Source organism: Hemiscyllium ocellatum, chromosome 3, assembly GCF_020745735.1.
Source record: "Hemiscyllium ocellatum isolate sHemOce1 chromosome 3, sHemOce1.pat.X.cur, whole genome shotgun sequence".
NCBI lineage: Eukaryota > Metazoa > Chordata > Chondrichthyes > Orectolobiformes > Hemiscylliidae > Hemiscyllium > Hemiscyllium ocellatum.
In genome coordinates this window covers 38,814,916-38,832,070 of record NC_083403.1, presented here as the reverse complement: position 1 = coordinate 38,832,070, position 17,155 = coordinate 38,814,916, and the positions used below count along the sequence as shown (strand labels likewise).

The following is a 17,155-nucleotide window of genomic DNA, read 5'->3' as shown; positions in this document are numbered from 1 at the left end:
TTTTGTGTTGAATAACTCACTCCCTGACTTGTACATGTACATGTATACCTATACATCATGTAAATGATGCAAGTCAGGAATGTAATGGAATACTATGAGTGCAGTTCCAACAAAACTCAAGAGGCTTGATGTCATCCAGCACTTGCACACATTGGCAGCACTGCGTACATTCTCCAAAAGGCACAACAGTAACTGTGAAGTGTCTTTCAATGGTAGCTGAAAGTCATTGGACACTTGAGAACACCAGCAACTCCATGTTCCCCTCCAAGTCACACATGTTCTGACCTTCACTGTTGCTGTGGCAAAACCTAACAGAATTATGAATGCACATACACAGAAAACAAATACTGGCATCTATCTGACAATATAGAAAATTGCTCAGGTATGTCCTGTATGGGAAAATAAGAACAAACCCAAATCAGCCAAATAATGTCCTATCAGTCTACTCTCAGTCATCAGTAAATGATAGAAAGAGTCATCAACAGTACTATCAAGCAGCATGTGCTTAACAATAACCTGCTCACTGATGCTGAGTTATGTTTTGCCAGGGCTATTCAGCTCCTGACCTTATTACAGTTTTGGTTCAAACATCGATAAAAGAGCTGTACTGGTGACGTGAGTTGAGGAAACAAAAAACAGGTAACTGTGCCACTTAACTACATGTTAGTAATTGGGAAAATGTTACAGCTTTTTATAAAGGATGTACAGAGGAACCTTGATTATCTGTTATTCGATTATCCAAATATTGGATTATCCAGCAAGATTGCAATGTTCTGATGCTAGGCCAAACTACATTATCTGGCATTCAATTATCCAAAATTCGATGAACAGAATGAAATACTCTCTGCCCGTGTCCTTCGGATAATCAAGGTTCCTCTGTAATAGGAGAGCATTAGAAACATAATATAATCAAATAAAGTCAGCATGGTTTCTTGAACAGGAAACTATAAATATTTGAGGAAGTGCCATGAGGATAGATAAAAGGAAGCAATGGATGTAATATATTTGATTTCCAAAAGGCATTTGATAAGGTTAATGTTAGGTTGCTTAATAAAATAAGAGCCAATGGTGATGAAGGTGGTAAGTTAGCATGGATAGAAAATTGGCTAAATAATAAAAGGTAGAGCAGGGATAAGGACGGCATTTTTAGGCTGGTAATCTGTAACTAATCCCCTGCAGTGTTGCTGGGTCAAATTCTTGGGAACTCACTCACAAATGGCACAGTGGCAGTACATACACCTGCAGTGATTCAAAAAGTCAGCTTATCACCACATTTCCAACAGCAACTTGGGAGAGGCAACAAATATTGTCCCTGTCAATGAAGTCAGAAGTCACATGACACGAGGTTATAGTCCCACAGGTTTATCTGAAATTGCAAGCTTCACCTGGCAAAGGAGCAGTGCCCTGAAAGCTTGTGATTTCAAACAGACCTGTTGGTCTATAACCTTGTATCGTGTGACGTCTGACTTTGTCCACTCCAGCTGAAAATGTGTTGCTGGAAAAGCGCAGCAGGTCAGGCAGCATCCAAGGAACAGGAGATTCGACGTTTCGGGCATAAGCCCTTCTTCAAGAACCTGAAGAATTCCTGAAGAAGGATTCCTGAAGAAGGGCTTATGCCCGAAACTTAGAATCTCCTGTTCCTTGGATGCTGCCTGACCTGCTGCGCTTTTCCAGCAACACATTTTCAGCTCTGATCTCCAGCATCTGCAGACCTCACTTTCTCCTCGAAGACTTTGTCCACTCCAGCACAACACCAGCACCGTCACATCATGCCTGCCAATGGAGATCATATTCCAGGATTAAATAGTAGGAATGTATTCATTTAATTGTACAAAGTGAAAATACTAAAGATAACTGTATGTTAAAACAGTTTATTTAATTAATTAAATCAATATCCAAATGGAACCTAATGTGCTTTGCATTAAAGCCATATATTAGTGCATGTTTTGCAAGCCTCTTCTGAGTTGCAGATGTGTGTTTGGGAAATTTCTGTTGTATTCTAATCATACATTATAACTGGGAAGAATGACTTCTGTTGTTATAAAATGACCAAAACGTTTTACGTTAGGTAATATTAATACTACTATTCATTGTCAGTTCATTCACCAGATAGAGAAGGTTAGTTGACCTATTTGCCCAACTGTCATCATATCTAACCATTTATTTATGTTTCCAGGATTTTGGGTGGAATTCTCCCAACTTTGGAGATATTCAGGAAGGGACGTTGGTTATGTCTGAGTCCTGATGCTACTCCCTCTGAAGTGCCCACCCAATTAGGGATAACAAGGGATCCCAGTGGAGTTTGGCATCAACTAGGGTATTTCATCCAGTTCTGAGCACTACACCTTAGGAAGGATGCAAAGGTGTTATAGGGGGTGCAAACAAGATTTGATATTGAAGTGCCTCTTCCCTGGATTCAGTTACATAAATGGATAAGTTGGAATTGTTTTCCTTGCTGAAAATAATGTTAAGAGGAGATTTGCTATAGCCATTTAAAGTATAGAGGAGTCTGGACAATTGTAGAGAAGAAACATTCCTTTTGTGCAAGGATCAAGAACAAGAGGGAACAGACTAAGAAGTAATGATAACACGAGGAAAAGCATTTCATCCAGTGTCCGGTAAAGATCTGGGATGCCTAAGTGTAATGGAGACAGGCTTAATGTAGGCATCAAGAGGAAATTTGAGCATTATATGAAAAGGACAGATGTGCAGAACTAAAGGAAATGATAGAGGAGTGTAACTGTAAATGATAGGCAGAACAGCCTTCTGTGCTAAAACCATTCTATGATAAATAATGGTCACGACACTGAGGTAACTGCCCTGCACTTCTCCAAAATTGTCCCATGGAACCTTTTACATCAATTTGAACACAGAGATAAAGTCTTGGTTTAATGTATCCTCTGAAAGTTGGCAGCTGCAAAAGTATAGCACTCGCTCAGCACTGTACTGGCATGTCAATCTTGAATTTTGTGCTCAACCCCTACAATGGGTCTAACCTGAGGATATGAGTACAGAAGTAGTGAAGATGTACAGGAACCTGGTAAGACCACCTGAAATAATATGTGCAGTGCAGCATTAAGGAGGATATTACCTCCTTGGAGGCAGTGCAACAAAGGTTCACCAGACTTGTTCTTGGGATAGTGGGACTACCCTTATAGACAGAGATTGGGCAAACTGGGTCTGTATTCTTTAGCGTTTCAAAGAATGAGGAGTAATTGCATTGAAACTTACAAAATACTTGAATTTTAGATGCAGGCAAGATATTTCTGCTCGCTGGGGAGGGAAGAACAAGGGGACACAATTTAAAAATAAGAGGGATACCACTTAGGTTTCAGACAAGGAGAATTTATTTTTCTGAGGGCTGTGAACCTTAGGAATTCTCTATCACAGGGAATTGTGAAAGCCCACTCTTTGAGGAGATTTAAGGTAGAGATTGATAGATTTGTGATTATCAATGGAATACAGGGTTATGGGGATGGGATGGGTAAAAGGCATTAAAGTGTTCAAAGCAGTCATGATTGTATTGAATGGTGGGGCAGACTCGATGGACTGAATGGTCTATTCCTGATCCAATGATTTAAAACAAGTGGGTCTCAGCTAATTTTCAGCTGACAAATACATGAAGGGTTATGGCTAAAAGATATTTCAAGGATCAATACTGGTGTCCTTCACAGATAACCAATCCATGTATAATGAACAATGAGTGTATATACGTCGATGACTTACATTTAAATATAGGGGTTTGATGAGATGGAATTTGACCAGATAGTTGAAAGTGAGGAAGAATGCCAGAGATTGAAGGAAATCATCAATGGCTGGATTAAGTTGGAAGGTAAGTGACAAGTGACAACTGGAATTCAATCCACAGACTGGTGGGTCAGTCAAATGAAAAAGAGTGCCCCTTCCTCATGAAACTACACTGGCTTGTTTGACAGGCACCTGAATCTAGGTTGAACGTTATATCCTGGTGAAGCCATGGAAACTGTGGGTACTGTAAAAAGGATGCAGTACTGGCAAAGTAGGTCACCAGACCTTTCTTTCCTTAATGATGTAAACAGGAAATTTGCTTGATCCAGGGCTAAATTCTGATCAACTGCCTGCATCAATCTTATTTGAAGCATGCTTCTGTCCATTCACAAAACGACAGAAGTAAAATAGCATTTTGTTTAAGTGGTTGTGCAATATACAAAGTAATCAAAATTGGGGATCTACAATGTGCTGTGGGCAGAGAACCAAAACTTTATTCAACCACAATTTGTAAATTTATAGCCAGGACCATCTTCAACTCTTAGCATCATCATCAAATCAGCAGATCAAACCTGGTCCAATGAATGGTACAGTGGAACATGCCAGGAACTGTAGCACTCAATATCCACAACAATCACACAACTAGGAATCAGATCCAAGCCTTGCAGTCTTGCCTACCTGTTCATGAATGATGTTGATGAAAAAGCTAAAGTTGCCATACTCCTGCCAGACCAGAGGGCTGCTACCTCAGAAAGATATTGTACTCTATGCTACTTTCTCCCCACCCCCACCCTCCTCTAGCTTATCTCTCCACCCTTCAGACTCTCTGCCTGGATTCCTGATGAAGGGCTTTTGCTCGAAACGTCAATTTTACTGCTCCTCGGATGCTGCCTGAACTGCTGTGCTCTTCCAGCACCACCAATCCAGAATCTGGTTTCCAGCGTCTGCAGTCATTGTTTTTACCTAGTTGATTTTAACCCTACTACGAATCCTCTTGCAAGGATGCCTGCCTTGAAGAAGTTTTCCTCGTCTCTCTACAAGAATCTCAGGGAGTCCCTCTCCCACTGCAACTCCCAGGTCATTTCCTCTGCCCTGAACCTCTTCAACCACATCCTGAAATAAACTCGCTACTACAGCCACATTTGCTTTCTCAGTGCCTGCCTCCGTAACCAACTCATCCCACACGGACTCCGGACTACCTTTAAACCAGCAGAGTTCGGACCCGAACATGACAAACAGTACAGACTATAGATTCAAAAACACCAGCAATGGTTCTCCTTCAAGATCCTTCGCTCCACGCTCGCAGCAATGCGCCGGCACCTAACCTCTCTACAGCTGAGGCAGGGCTGACTGAGGGCCACACTCTCTCAGAATTGTAAGGACCCCTCCTTTACTATATCCTCAGGAGATTCATACTCTCAACAAACAGTATTTCAACTCCATCTCAAACATCAAAAACTGTAAGTCAGGAATTGCAAAACCTGCGCCCACACCTCCTCCCTCACCTCCATCCAAGGTCCCAAAGGAGCCTTCGACATCCATCAAAGTTTTACCTGCACATCGTTCAATATCATTTATTGTATCTGTTGCTCCCGATGCAGTCTCCTCTACATTGGGGAGACTGGATGCCTCCTAGCAGAGCACTTTAGGGAACATCTCCGGGACACCCGCACCAATCACCCACACCGCCCCGTGGCCCAACATTTCAACTTTCCCTCCCACTCTGCCGAGGACATGGAGGTCCTGGGACTCCTTCACCATTGCTCCCTCACTACCAGACGCCTGGAGGAAGAACGCCTCATCTTCCGCCTCGTAACACTTCAACTTCAGGGCGTCAATGTGGACTTCAACAGTTTCCTCATTTCCCCTTTCTCCACCTCACCCGAGTTCCAAACTTCCAGCTCAGCACTGTCCCCATGACTTGTCCTATCTGCCTATCTTCTTTTCCACCTATCCACTCCACCCTTTCCCCTGACCTATCATCTTCATCCCCTCCCCCACTCATCTATTGTACACTATGCTATTTTCTCCCCACCCCCACTCTCCTCTCACTTATCTCTGCACCCTTCAGGTTCTCTGCCTGTAATCCTGATGAAGGGCTTTTGCCCGAAACGTCGATTTTACTGTTCCTCGGATGCTGCCTGAACTGCTATGCTCTTCCAGCACCACTAATCCAGAATCCCCTCAGAAAGAGAGATGACTGGTGGCGGTTTAACTTGAGAGTTACCATGGCTCAGGCAAGGGGAGAGGTGGAAAAGGAGAGTCCTGCATGGTAACCTCAGCTGGTCAGGAAATTGAATTCATGCTATTGGCGTCACACTGTATTGCAAAGTAGCCACCCAGCCAACTGAGTTAAAGGTTTCCTCTAACCAATGGTGGACAAGTAAACAACTCACTCGAGAAAGAGACTCCACAAATATCTCCATTCTCAATGATGGAGGAGTGAAGTATATTTGCGTGAAAAAAAAGTCTTAAACATTTGCCTTCTTCAACCAGAAATGCCAAGTGATGATTCATCTTTCCCTCTCCTGAGGTCTGCAAAGTCACAGATACTAGCCCTCAGCCAAGTTAATTCACTATGGGAGATCAAGAAATTGCTGAAGGCACTTGATACTACAAAGGCTGTGGGCCTTGACAACATTATGGCAATACAACTGTAGACCTATATCCAAGAACTAGCTAAATTCCTGACCAAACTGTTCCAGTACAGTTACAAGACTGGTATATACCAGCAATGCGGAAAGTTACCTAGGTATCTCCTGTTGACAAAAAGCAGGACTGTTCCAAACTGGTCAATTATCGCTCCATCAATCTGCTCTTGATTATCAGCAAAGTGACGAAAGGTGTGGTCAACATTGCGGACAAGTAGCACTTGCTCAGCAATAATCGGTTTACTATTGCTCATTTTCAGTTCCATCAAACCCAAAATGGCCAAGAGTTGAACTTATAAGGGGAAGTGACAGCAATCGAACTTGGCATCAAGTAGCTGTTATGGACCAGACCAGACCAGGCCCCCTCGCAATATATTAAGAAGGTCGCCTCAATCCTAACTTTTTCTTATTTTAAAATTAAATGTGAGTTGCTGTGTTCCAGATGCAAGTCAATTGGTTAAACTACTCGATGTTAAACAAAACACAATTTATTCAAACACGATAGTTAAAACACAACAAAAGAAAGAGGAACTTGGAATAACAACTTTACTGGAAAATTTATCCAAATAACAGATTACTTTACACCTAAACAGTAACTGTTTCAATGTAATAACAGCCCACAAACACACCTTGGCAAAAGGCAAATTTAGAAAATAGATTATCTCACATGCGACTCTAGCAGCTCAGAAGGAATAGCTCAGAGACACAGTGTAGCAGCCAGGAGAGATTCATTGCTTTCCAACCCTGCTAAGACCTCAGCAACAACTCCTAAAAACTAAACATAAAATCCCTGGTTCTGTGGGAGCTCAACCAAATCCATACAGGCTGCCACTGTTGTCCCAACTTTAAAAAAAACCCCAAAAAACCAGGATAAAGAAACATCATCGTCACACAACATTTGATAGAATGCAGGATCAAGGAGCATGTGTGAAACTGGAGTCAATGAGAATCAAAAAGAAACTTAGTACTGGTTAGTCATACCGAGAACAACAAAAGATGGTTGTAGTTGTTGAAGGTTATTTATTTCAGCCACAGCACATTGCTGCTGAGTTTCTTTAGTGCAGCCATCTTCATCAATGCTTTCCTCTTTCCTAAGGCCACTTGCCTTCATCAATGACCTTAGTTATTGAGGCGGTCCATGTATGCAGCAAAACCTATGTAATATTCAGGCTTGAGTTGATAAGCTGCAAGTAACATTCATGGCACATATGTTCTAGGCAATGGCCATCTCCAACAAGAGAGAATGAAATCATTGTTCCTCAATATTCAATGACAATACCATTACTGAATCCCACACCATTGACATTCTGGGGACAGCATTACAATTGTCCAGAAACTGAACTGGATGAGCCAGATAAATATGTTTGTACAAGGGGTCCAGAGTTGGCAATTCATTGGTGAGTAAGTTCTCACTCCTCAAAGCTTGTTTAACACCTACAAAGAACAAGGAAAGAATGTGATGGAATACACTACATTTACCATGATGACAGCGGCTCCGAGAACATTCATGAAGCTCAACACCATCCAGGGTGCTCACCTGATTGGCACTCTATCAACACTTTCAGCATTCACTCCATCAATGGATAGTGTACCGTCTGTATGCCACAGTACATCATGCACCAAGATAATGTACTCAACAATTCACCATTTCCAAACCACACATCATCCGAATTTGGAACGACATTACTGTGGTTTCATTGTTGTTGGGTTAAAATCCTGGAAGTCTTTCCCTAACAGCATTGTGGTATACCGATGCTAACTGGAATGTGGCAGTTCAAGAAGGCAACTCAGCACCACCTTTTGAAGCCAGTGAAGAATGAGAAAGAAAGTGAAGTGCATATGCCATGAATTAATAAAAAGTCTGCTTCAATACAGCACATCGAGTGAGGATATGACAGAGGTAAGATTGAAGAGAAAATAATGTATCCACTCTACTTGCCTGAAAACATGATATTAATGATTTGATTTTTTGAAAAAACCAAAAATACATAAAATAGTACACGTTTCAGATTGAGCACTATACCTCTCGCTCATCCATGTGTAGCCACTGTTTAGGGTCATCTTCTGCTGCCAGAAAAGCTATCAAATCCAAAGCTGTGAGGCGAGTCTGACGTCTGGACGACACAAAGATCAGCACAGGCTTAGATGGGGAATGGCTTCGAATAGCTGTTTAAAAAAAAATAAACTATCTTAACAATTTGTAAATACTTGACATCTAATGGCTTGTTGCTGATTTAGGAACAGGTGTGGTTGAATAGGCTGGGACAGATTTATTGTTCCTTAATGTTTAGTACTTTGTGACAGTCAGGTTGTAATTAATCTGAGCTGACATGCCTGGCCTCCTCTTTACAATCAATACACACATTTATGTCATACAGCTAATTAGCTCAGCCATACAGCTGTAATTAGCTTGACCCAAGATGATCTGCAACTGTCAACCTGATAACACAGTAGTTACATTTGAGAATTTATTTTTTCAGCTATTACCTAATCAATACAAAATGTATTCTCAACAGAATCAGTGAGCACTAGTTAGCAAAATAAGATGGGTATATTTTCACACTTCTGTAGTAAAGTGTCTATTCTTTTCAGTCTAATGTTGCGCTTCTTTATTAAACCAAATGCATTCTACCTGGACACTTTTTTTCCATAAAGCAATAGATTTTGAAAATGGTACGCTTTATTTACAATTATTGCTGTTAGCTTTTGGTGATGTTACTGGTGACATCTAGAGGTGAGAGTTGGGAACAAGCACTATTAGTAAAATTGCTGTTTTCCATCAGAAAATGTTGCTTAAATTAGACATATGGCAAGTGTTATATGTTGATCTTAAAGTTGAATTTGGACTACTCATTTGATTCAACATTAGGTATGGGATAATTCTCACTGCCGATAGAACTATAGACCTGTGAGTCTGACATCGGTGGTGGGTAAGTTGTTGGAGATAATTCTGGAAAATAGGATTTACATGCATTTGGAGGGGTAAGGAATGATTAGGGATAATCTGCATGGTTTTGTGCAAAGGAAATTGTGTCTCACAACTTGATTGAGATTTTTGAGGAAGTAATTCTGGGTAATCCAAGATTGAGCTGAAAATGTGTTGCTGGTTAAAGCGCAGCAGGTCAGGCAGCATCCAAGGAACAGGAAATTCGACGTTTTGGGCACAAGCCCTTCATCATCAACATTCCTGATGAAGGGCTTGTGCCCAAAACGTCAAATTTCCTGTTCCTTGAATGCTGCCTGACCTGCTGCGCTTTAACCAGCAATACATTTTCAGCTCTGATCTCCAGCATCTGCAGACCTCACTTTTTACTAATCCAAGATAGAGGAGGGGAAAAATTGTGGGTGTAAGAGCTGCTCCTTTTTTGAGATATTTTAGGTGTTGGAGGCGATGTCCTCATTTCCACAGAACATAATACATTACAGCACAGTACAGGCCCTTCAGTCCTCATTGTTGTGCCGACTTGTGGAACCAATCTGAAGCCTATCTATCTTACACTATTCCATTCTCGTCATGTGTCTATCCAAGACCATTTAACTGCCCTTAAAATTGGCAAGTCTACTACTGTTACAGCAGTGCATTCCACGCCCTACTACTCTGAGTAAAGAAACTACCTCTGACAGCTGTCCTATAGCTATCACCCCTCAATTTAAAGCTATGTCCCCTCAGGCTAGCCATCGCTATCCGAGGGACAAGGCTCTCACTGCCCAACTATCTAACCCTCTGATTATCTTATCTATCTCAATTAATTCGCCTCTCAACCTTCTTCTCTCAAACGACCACAGCATTAATTCCTTCAGCCACTGAGGAATTTACAAGAGCTCGGGGGTGTAATGGATGGCAGTTATAGGAAGGGAGAAAAGCCACAGATACAGTCAGTCAGTTAGATGGGTTAACTCCAGGAAAGGTAGAAGGGGTAGGCAGGCAATGCAGAAGCCTCCCCTGGCTGTCCCCATTTCAAACAAGAATGTTGTTTTGGAAAAATGTAGGGGATGATGGATTCTCAGGGGAATGCAGCACGAACAGCAAAGTTTGTGGTATTGAGACTGGCTTGAATGCAATGAGGGGTATGCTGGGTTCCAAGCGATCGCTTGTGTTAGGCGACTCTCTAGTCTGAGGCACTGACCGGCGTTTCTGCTACTTTTCTGCAGAAGAAAAATCAGAATGGTGCGCTGCCTCCTTGGTGCTGGGATCAAGGATATCTCAGAGAGGGTGCAGAATATTCACAAAGGGGAGCGGGACCAGCACAAGGTCATTGTACACATTGAAAGTAACAACATAGGAAGGGAAAAGGAGGAGATTCTGAAGGGAGAATATAAAAAGTTAGGCAGGAATTTAACAAGAAGGTCCTTGAGGATAATAATATCTGGATTACTCCCAATGCTACGAGCTGAGGGTAGGAATAGGAGGATAGAGCAGATGAATGTGTGGCTGAGGAGCTGTTGCAGGGGAAAAGGATTCACATTTTTGGATCATTGGAATCTCTTCTGGGGTAGTAGTGACATGCCCAAGAAGGACGGATTGCACCTGAATTGGAATAATATACTGGCAGGGAAATTTGCTAATGCTGTTCAGGAGGAGTTAAACTATTAAGGTGCAGGGCAGAAAGGAACTAAGCAGAGAACAGGTAGGACTGACAAATTAAGCAGCATTTACTTCAATACAAGAGGTCTAACAGGGAAGGCAGATAAACTGTGAGCATGGTTAGGAACATAGGACTGGGATATTATAGCAATTACAGAAACGTGGATCAGGGATGGACAGAACTGGCAGCTTAATGTTCCAGGATACAAATGCTACAGGAAGGATAGAAAGGGAGGCAAGAGAGGGGTGGTATGTTTGATAAGGGATAACATTGCAGCTGTATTGAAGGAGGATATTCCCAGAAATACATCCAGGGAAGTTATTTGGGTGGAACTGAGAAATAAGAAAGTGATGATCACCTAATTAGGATTGTATTATAGACTCTAATTGTTAGCAAAAAATTGAGAAACAAATTTATAAGGACATCTCAATTATCTAAGAATAATAGGGTGGTTATGGTCAGGGATTTTAACTTTCCAAACATAGACTGGTACTGCCATAATGGTAAGGGTTTAGATGGAGAGGAATTTGTTCAGTGTTTACAAGACAATTTTCTGGTTTAGTATGTGGATGTAACTACTTGAGAAGGTGCAAAGCTTGACCTACTCTTGGGAAATAAGGCAGGGCAGGTGACTCAGTATCAGTGGGGCCAGCGACCATAATTTTATTAGTATTAAAACAGTGATAGAAAAGGATAGACTGGATCTAAAAGCTGAAGTTTGAAATTGGAGGAAGACTACTTTTGACGGCAAAAACTTTCAAAAGCTGATGGGGGGCAGATGTTGGTAGGTAAAGGGACAGCTGGAAAATGGGAAGCCTTCAAAAATGAGAATCCAAGAATTGATAGACAATATATTCCTGTTAGGGTGAAAGGAAAGGTTGATAGGTGCAGGGAGTGCTGGATGACTAGAGAAATTGAGGTGTTGGTTAAGAAAAAGATGGAAGTATATGTCAAGTATAGACAGGAGAGACTGAGTGAATCCTTAGAAGAGTATAAAGAAAGTAGGAGGGAAACCAGGAGGACAAAAAGGGGACATGAGATAACTTTGGCAAACAGAGTTGTGGAGAATTCGAAGTGTTCTTATGAGTACATTAAGGACAAAAGGGTAACTAGGGACAGAATAGGACCCCTGAAATGTCAACAAGGCAGCCGATGTGTGGAACCGCAGGAGATGGGCGAAATATTAAACAAGCATTTTGCATCAGTGTTTATTGTGGAGAAGCATTTGGGAAGATATAGAATGTGGAGAAATAGATGAAGACATTTTGAAAAATGTCCATTCTACAGAGGTGGTGGTGCTGGATGTCTTGAAATGCTTAAAGTGGATAAATCCCCAGGACCTGATTGGGTGTACCCAGAACTCTGTGGAAGCTAGGGAAGTGATTGTTGGGCCCCTTGCTGAGATATTTGTATCATTGATAGTCACAGGTGAGGTGTTGGAAGACTGGAGGTTGGCTAACACGGTGCCACTATTTAAGAAAAGTGGTAAGAAAAGACAGGGCACCATAGACCGGTGAGTTGTTGGAGGGGATCCTGAGGGACAGGATTGACATGTATTTGGAAAGTCAACAACTGATTCGGGATAGTCAGAATGGCTTTGTGCGAGGGAAATGATTCCTGATGAAGGGCTTATGCCCGAAACGTCGATTCTCCTGCTCTTCAGATACTGCCTGACCTGTTGTGCTTTTCCAGCACCACACTCGCGAGGGAAATCACGTCTCACAAAATTGATTGAGTTTTGTGAAGAAGTAACAAAGAGAACTGATGAGGCCAGATCAGTAGACAAGTGATTTATATGGACTTCAGTAAGGTGTTTGACAAGGTTCCTCATGGGAGACTGGATAGCGAGGTTAGATCTCATGAAATACAAGGAGAACTAGCCATTTTGATATAGAAATGGCTCGAAGATAGAAGACAGAGGGTAGTGGTGGAGGGTTGATTTTCAGATGAGAGGCCTGTAGCCTTTGGAGTGCCACAAGGATCAGTGCTGGGTCCACTACTTTTTGTCATTTATATAAATGCTTTGGATGTGAACATAGAAGGTATAGTTAGTAAGTTTGCAGATGACACAAAAGTGGAGGTGTAGTGGACAACGAAGAAGGTTACCTAAGAGTACAACGGGATCTTGATCAGATGGGCCAGTGGGCTGAGGAGTGGTACGTGGAGTTTAATTTGGATAAATGCGAGGTGCTGCATTTTGGAAAAGCAAATCAGAGCAGGACTTATACACTTAATGGTAAGGTCCTAGGGAGTGTTGCTGAACAAAGAGACCTTGGAGTGCAGGTTCATAGCTCCTTGAAAGTGGAGTCGCAGGTAGATAGGATAGTGAAGAAAGAGTTTGGTATGCTTTCCTTTATTGGTCAGAGTATTGAGCAGGAGTTGGGAGGTCATGTTGTGGTTGTACCGGACATTGGTTGGCCACTTTTGGAATATTGTGTGTAATTCTGGTTTCCTTCCTATCGGAAGGATGCTGTGAAAATTGAACGGGTTCAGAAAAGGTTTACAAGGATGTTGCCATGGTTGGAGGATTTGAGCTATGGTGAGAGGCTGAACAGGCTGGGCCTGTTTTCCCTGGAGTATCAGAGCCTGAGGGGTGACCTTATAGAGGTTTACAAAATCATGAGGGGTATGGAATAGACAAGGTCTTTTTCCTGGAGTGATGGAGTCCAGAACCAGAGGGCATAGGTTTAGGGTGAGAAGGGAAAGATATAAAAGGGACCTAAGGGGCAATTTTTTCACACAGAGGTTGGTGTGTGTATAGAATGAGCTGCCAGAGGATGTGGTGGAGGCTGGTACAATTGAAGCATTTAACAGGCATCTGGATAGGCATATGAATTGTGAGGGTTTAGAGAGATATAGGCCAAGTGCTGCCAAATGGGACTAGATTAGGTTAGGATATCTGGTCGGCATGGATGAGTTGGACCGAATGGTCTATTTTGGTACTGTACATTTCTATGACTCCTTTTCACCGCAGAGAGCGGCGCGAGCTGGGCGGAAGTGAGGTTGGAGTGCAGAGCTGGTCGGGAAGGTAAGTGATTAGTATTTGAGTGGGTGTGTTCTTGACCCCAGGCCCTACCTCGTAGGGCCTCCCTCCCATCCTCCTCCTCTAACCTAACTTTAAAGTCCACAGGTAAGCGACTCAGTGTTATTGACTCAGTGTTCTTGTTTTGGAGACAAAGTGTACAGTCATGGCAGCGCAGGCAGTGGAATGTTCCTCCTGCAGGATGTTTGAGGTAGGGGTGACCACCGATACTCCTGCCGACTTCGTCTGCAGGAAATGCAGTCAGATCCTGCTCCTCACTGAACGAGTTAGGGAACTGGAACTGGAGTTGGATGAACTGAGGATTATTCGAGAGGCTGAGAGGATGATTGATAGAAGCTACAGGGACATAGTTACGCCAGAGAACAGAAGTAGCTGGGTAACAGTTAGAGGTGGGAAGGGGAAGAAGCAGGCAGTGCAGGGTTCCCCTGTGGTCGTTCCCCTAAACAATAAGTATACAGCTTTGGAAACTGTTGGGGGGGACAGCCTTGCAGGTGTAAGCTGCAGTGACGGGGTCTGTGGCGTGAGGTCAGGCTCTGAGACTCAGAAGGGAAAGGGGGAGAGGAGGAGAGCGCTAGTTATAGGAGACTCTCTAGTTAGAGGGACGGACAGGCGGTTCTGTGGACATGGGCGAGACTCTCGGATGATTTGTTGCCTCCCAGGTGCCAGGGTCCGGGTCCGTGTCTTCAGAATCCTTAAGGGGGGAGGGTGTGCAGCCAGAAGTCGTGGTACACATTGGCACCAACGACATAGGTAGGAAGAGGGGTGGGGAGGTCATTCAAGAGCTCAGGGAGTTAGGCTGGAAGCTAAAAGCTAGGACAGACAGAGTCGTCATCTCTGGGTTGTTGCCGGTGCCACGTGACAGTGAGGCAAGGAATAGGGAGAGAGTGCAGTTGATGGTGTAGGAGGGAGGGCTTCAGGTATTTGGACAATTGGACTGCATTCTGGGGAAGGTGGGACCTGTACAAACAGGACGGGTTGCACCTGAACCAGAAGGGCACCAATATCCTGGGGGGTAGGTTTGCTAGCACTCTTCGGGGGGGTTTAAACTAATTTGGCAGGGGGATGGGATCCGGACTTGTAGTCCAGCAAGTAAGCTAGCTGTTTGTCAGGATGTCCAAGAATGTAGGGAGGCTGTGGAGAAGGTAGCACTGACAGGGAATACTTGCGGACACAGAGATGGGCTCAAGTGCGTATACTTCAACGCAAGGAGTATCAGAAATAAGGTGGGTGAACTTAAGGCTTTGATCGGTACCTGGGACTACGATGTTGTGGCCATCATGGAAACGTGGATAGATGAGGGACAGGAATGGTTGTTGGAGGTTCCTGGTTACAGATGTTTCAGTAAGATTAGGGAGGGTGGTAAAAAAGGAGGGGGGTGGCATTGCTAATTAGGAATGGTATAACGGCTGCAGAAAGGGAGTTCGAGGGGGATCTGCCTTTGGAGGTAGTATGGGCTGAAGTCAGAAATAGGAAAGGTGCAGTCACCTTGTTGGGTGTTTACTATAGGCCCCCCAATAGCGGCATAGATGTGGAGAAACAGATTGGGAAACAGATTTTGGAAAGGTGCAGAAGCCACAGGGTCGTAGTCATGGGCGACTTCAACTTCCCAAATATTGATTGGAAGCTCTTTAGATCAAGTAGATTGGATGGGGTGGTGTTTGTGCAGTGTGTCCAGGAAGCTTTTCTAACTCAGTATGTACATTGTCCAACCAGAGGGGAGGCCATATTGGATTTGGTACTCGGTAATGAACCGGGACAAGTGATGGGCTTGTTAGTGGGTGAACATTTTGGTGATGGTGACCACAATTCTGTGACTTTCACCTTGGTTATGGAGAGAGATAGGTGCGCACAACAGGGTAGATTTTACAATTGGGGGAAGGGAAATTACGATGCTGTAAGACAGGATTTGAGGAGCATAAATTGGGAGCATAGGCTGTCAGGGAAGGATGTGGTGGAAATGTGGAACTTTTTCAAGGAACAGATACGACGTGTCCTTGATATGTATGTACCTGTCAGGCAGGAAAGAAATGGCCGTGTGAGGGAGCCTTGGTTGACGAGGGAGGTTGAATGTCTACTAAAGAGGAAGAAGGAGGCTTACATAAGGTTGAGGAAACAGGGTTCAGACAGGGCAGTGGAGGGATATAGGATAGCCAGAAGGGACCTGAAGAAAGGGATTAGGAGAGCTAAGAGAGGGCATGAAAAATCCTTGGCGGATAGGATCAAGGATAACCCCAAGGCATTTTATGCGTATGTGAGAAACATGAGAATGACAAGAACGAGGGTAGGTCTGATCAAGGACAGTAGTGGGAGATTGTGTATTGAGTCGGAAGAGATAGGAGAGGTCTTGAACAAGTACTTTTCTTCAGTATTTACGAACGAGAGGGACCGTATTGTTGAAGAGGAGAGTGTGAAACGGACTGGTAAGCTAGAAGAGATACTTGTTAGGAAGGAAGATGTGTTGGACATTTTGAACAACTTGAGGATAGACAAGTCCCCCGGGCCTGACGGGATATATCCTAGGATTATGTGGGAAGCAAGAGAGGAAATTGCAGTACTGTTGGCAATGATCTTTTCATCTTCACTGTCAACGGGGGTGGTACCAGGGGACTGGAGAGTAGCGAATGTTGTGCCCCTGTTCAAAAAAGGGAATAGGGATAACCCCGGGAATTACAGGCCAGTTAGTCTTACTTCTGTGGTAGGCAAAGTAATGGAAAGGGTACTGAGGGATAGGATTTATGAGTATCTGGAAAGACACTGCTTGATTAGGGACAGCCAGCACGGATTTGTGAAGGGTAGGTCTTGCCTTACAAGTCTTATTGAATTCTTTGAGGAGGTGACCAAGCATGTGGATGAGGGTAGAGCAGTGGATGTAGTGTACATGGATTTTAGTAAGGCATTTGATAAGGTTCCCCATGGTAGGCTTATGCGGAAAGTCAGGAGGCATGGGATAGAGGGAAATTTGGCCAATTGGATAGAAAACTGGCTAACCGGTCGAAGTCAGAGAGTGGTGGTAGATGATAAATATTCAGCCTGGAGCCCAGTTACAAGTGGAGTTCCGCAGGGATCAGTTCTGGGTCCTCTGCTGTTTGTAATTTTTATTAATGACTTGGATGAGGGAGTCGAAGGGT

The 17,155-nt window shown here is 43.4% G+C and overlaps 1 protein-coding gene across 3 annotated transcripts in view; it reads right to left on the bottom strand.

Moving 5' to 3' along the window:
* Window positions 1-17,155, bottom strand: part of ascc3 (activating signal cointegrator 1 complex subunit 3) — a 556,691-nt gene that overhangs the window by 134,607 nt on the left and 404,929 nt on the right. For all 3 annotated transcript variants that reach the window (XM_060849581.1, XM_060849588.1, XM_060849596.1), the window contains exon 30: window positions 8,422-8,564. In XM_060849581.1, coding sequence (XP_060705564.1) covers window positions 8,422-8,564 — 143 coding nt within the window. The remainder of the gene's footprint in view (window positions 1-8,421; window positions 8,565-17,155) is intronic.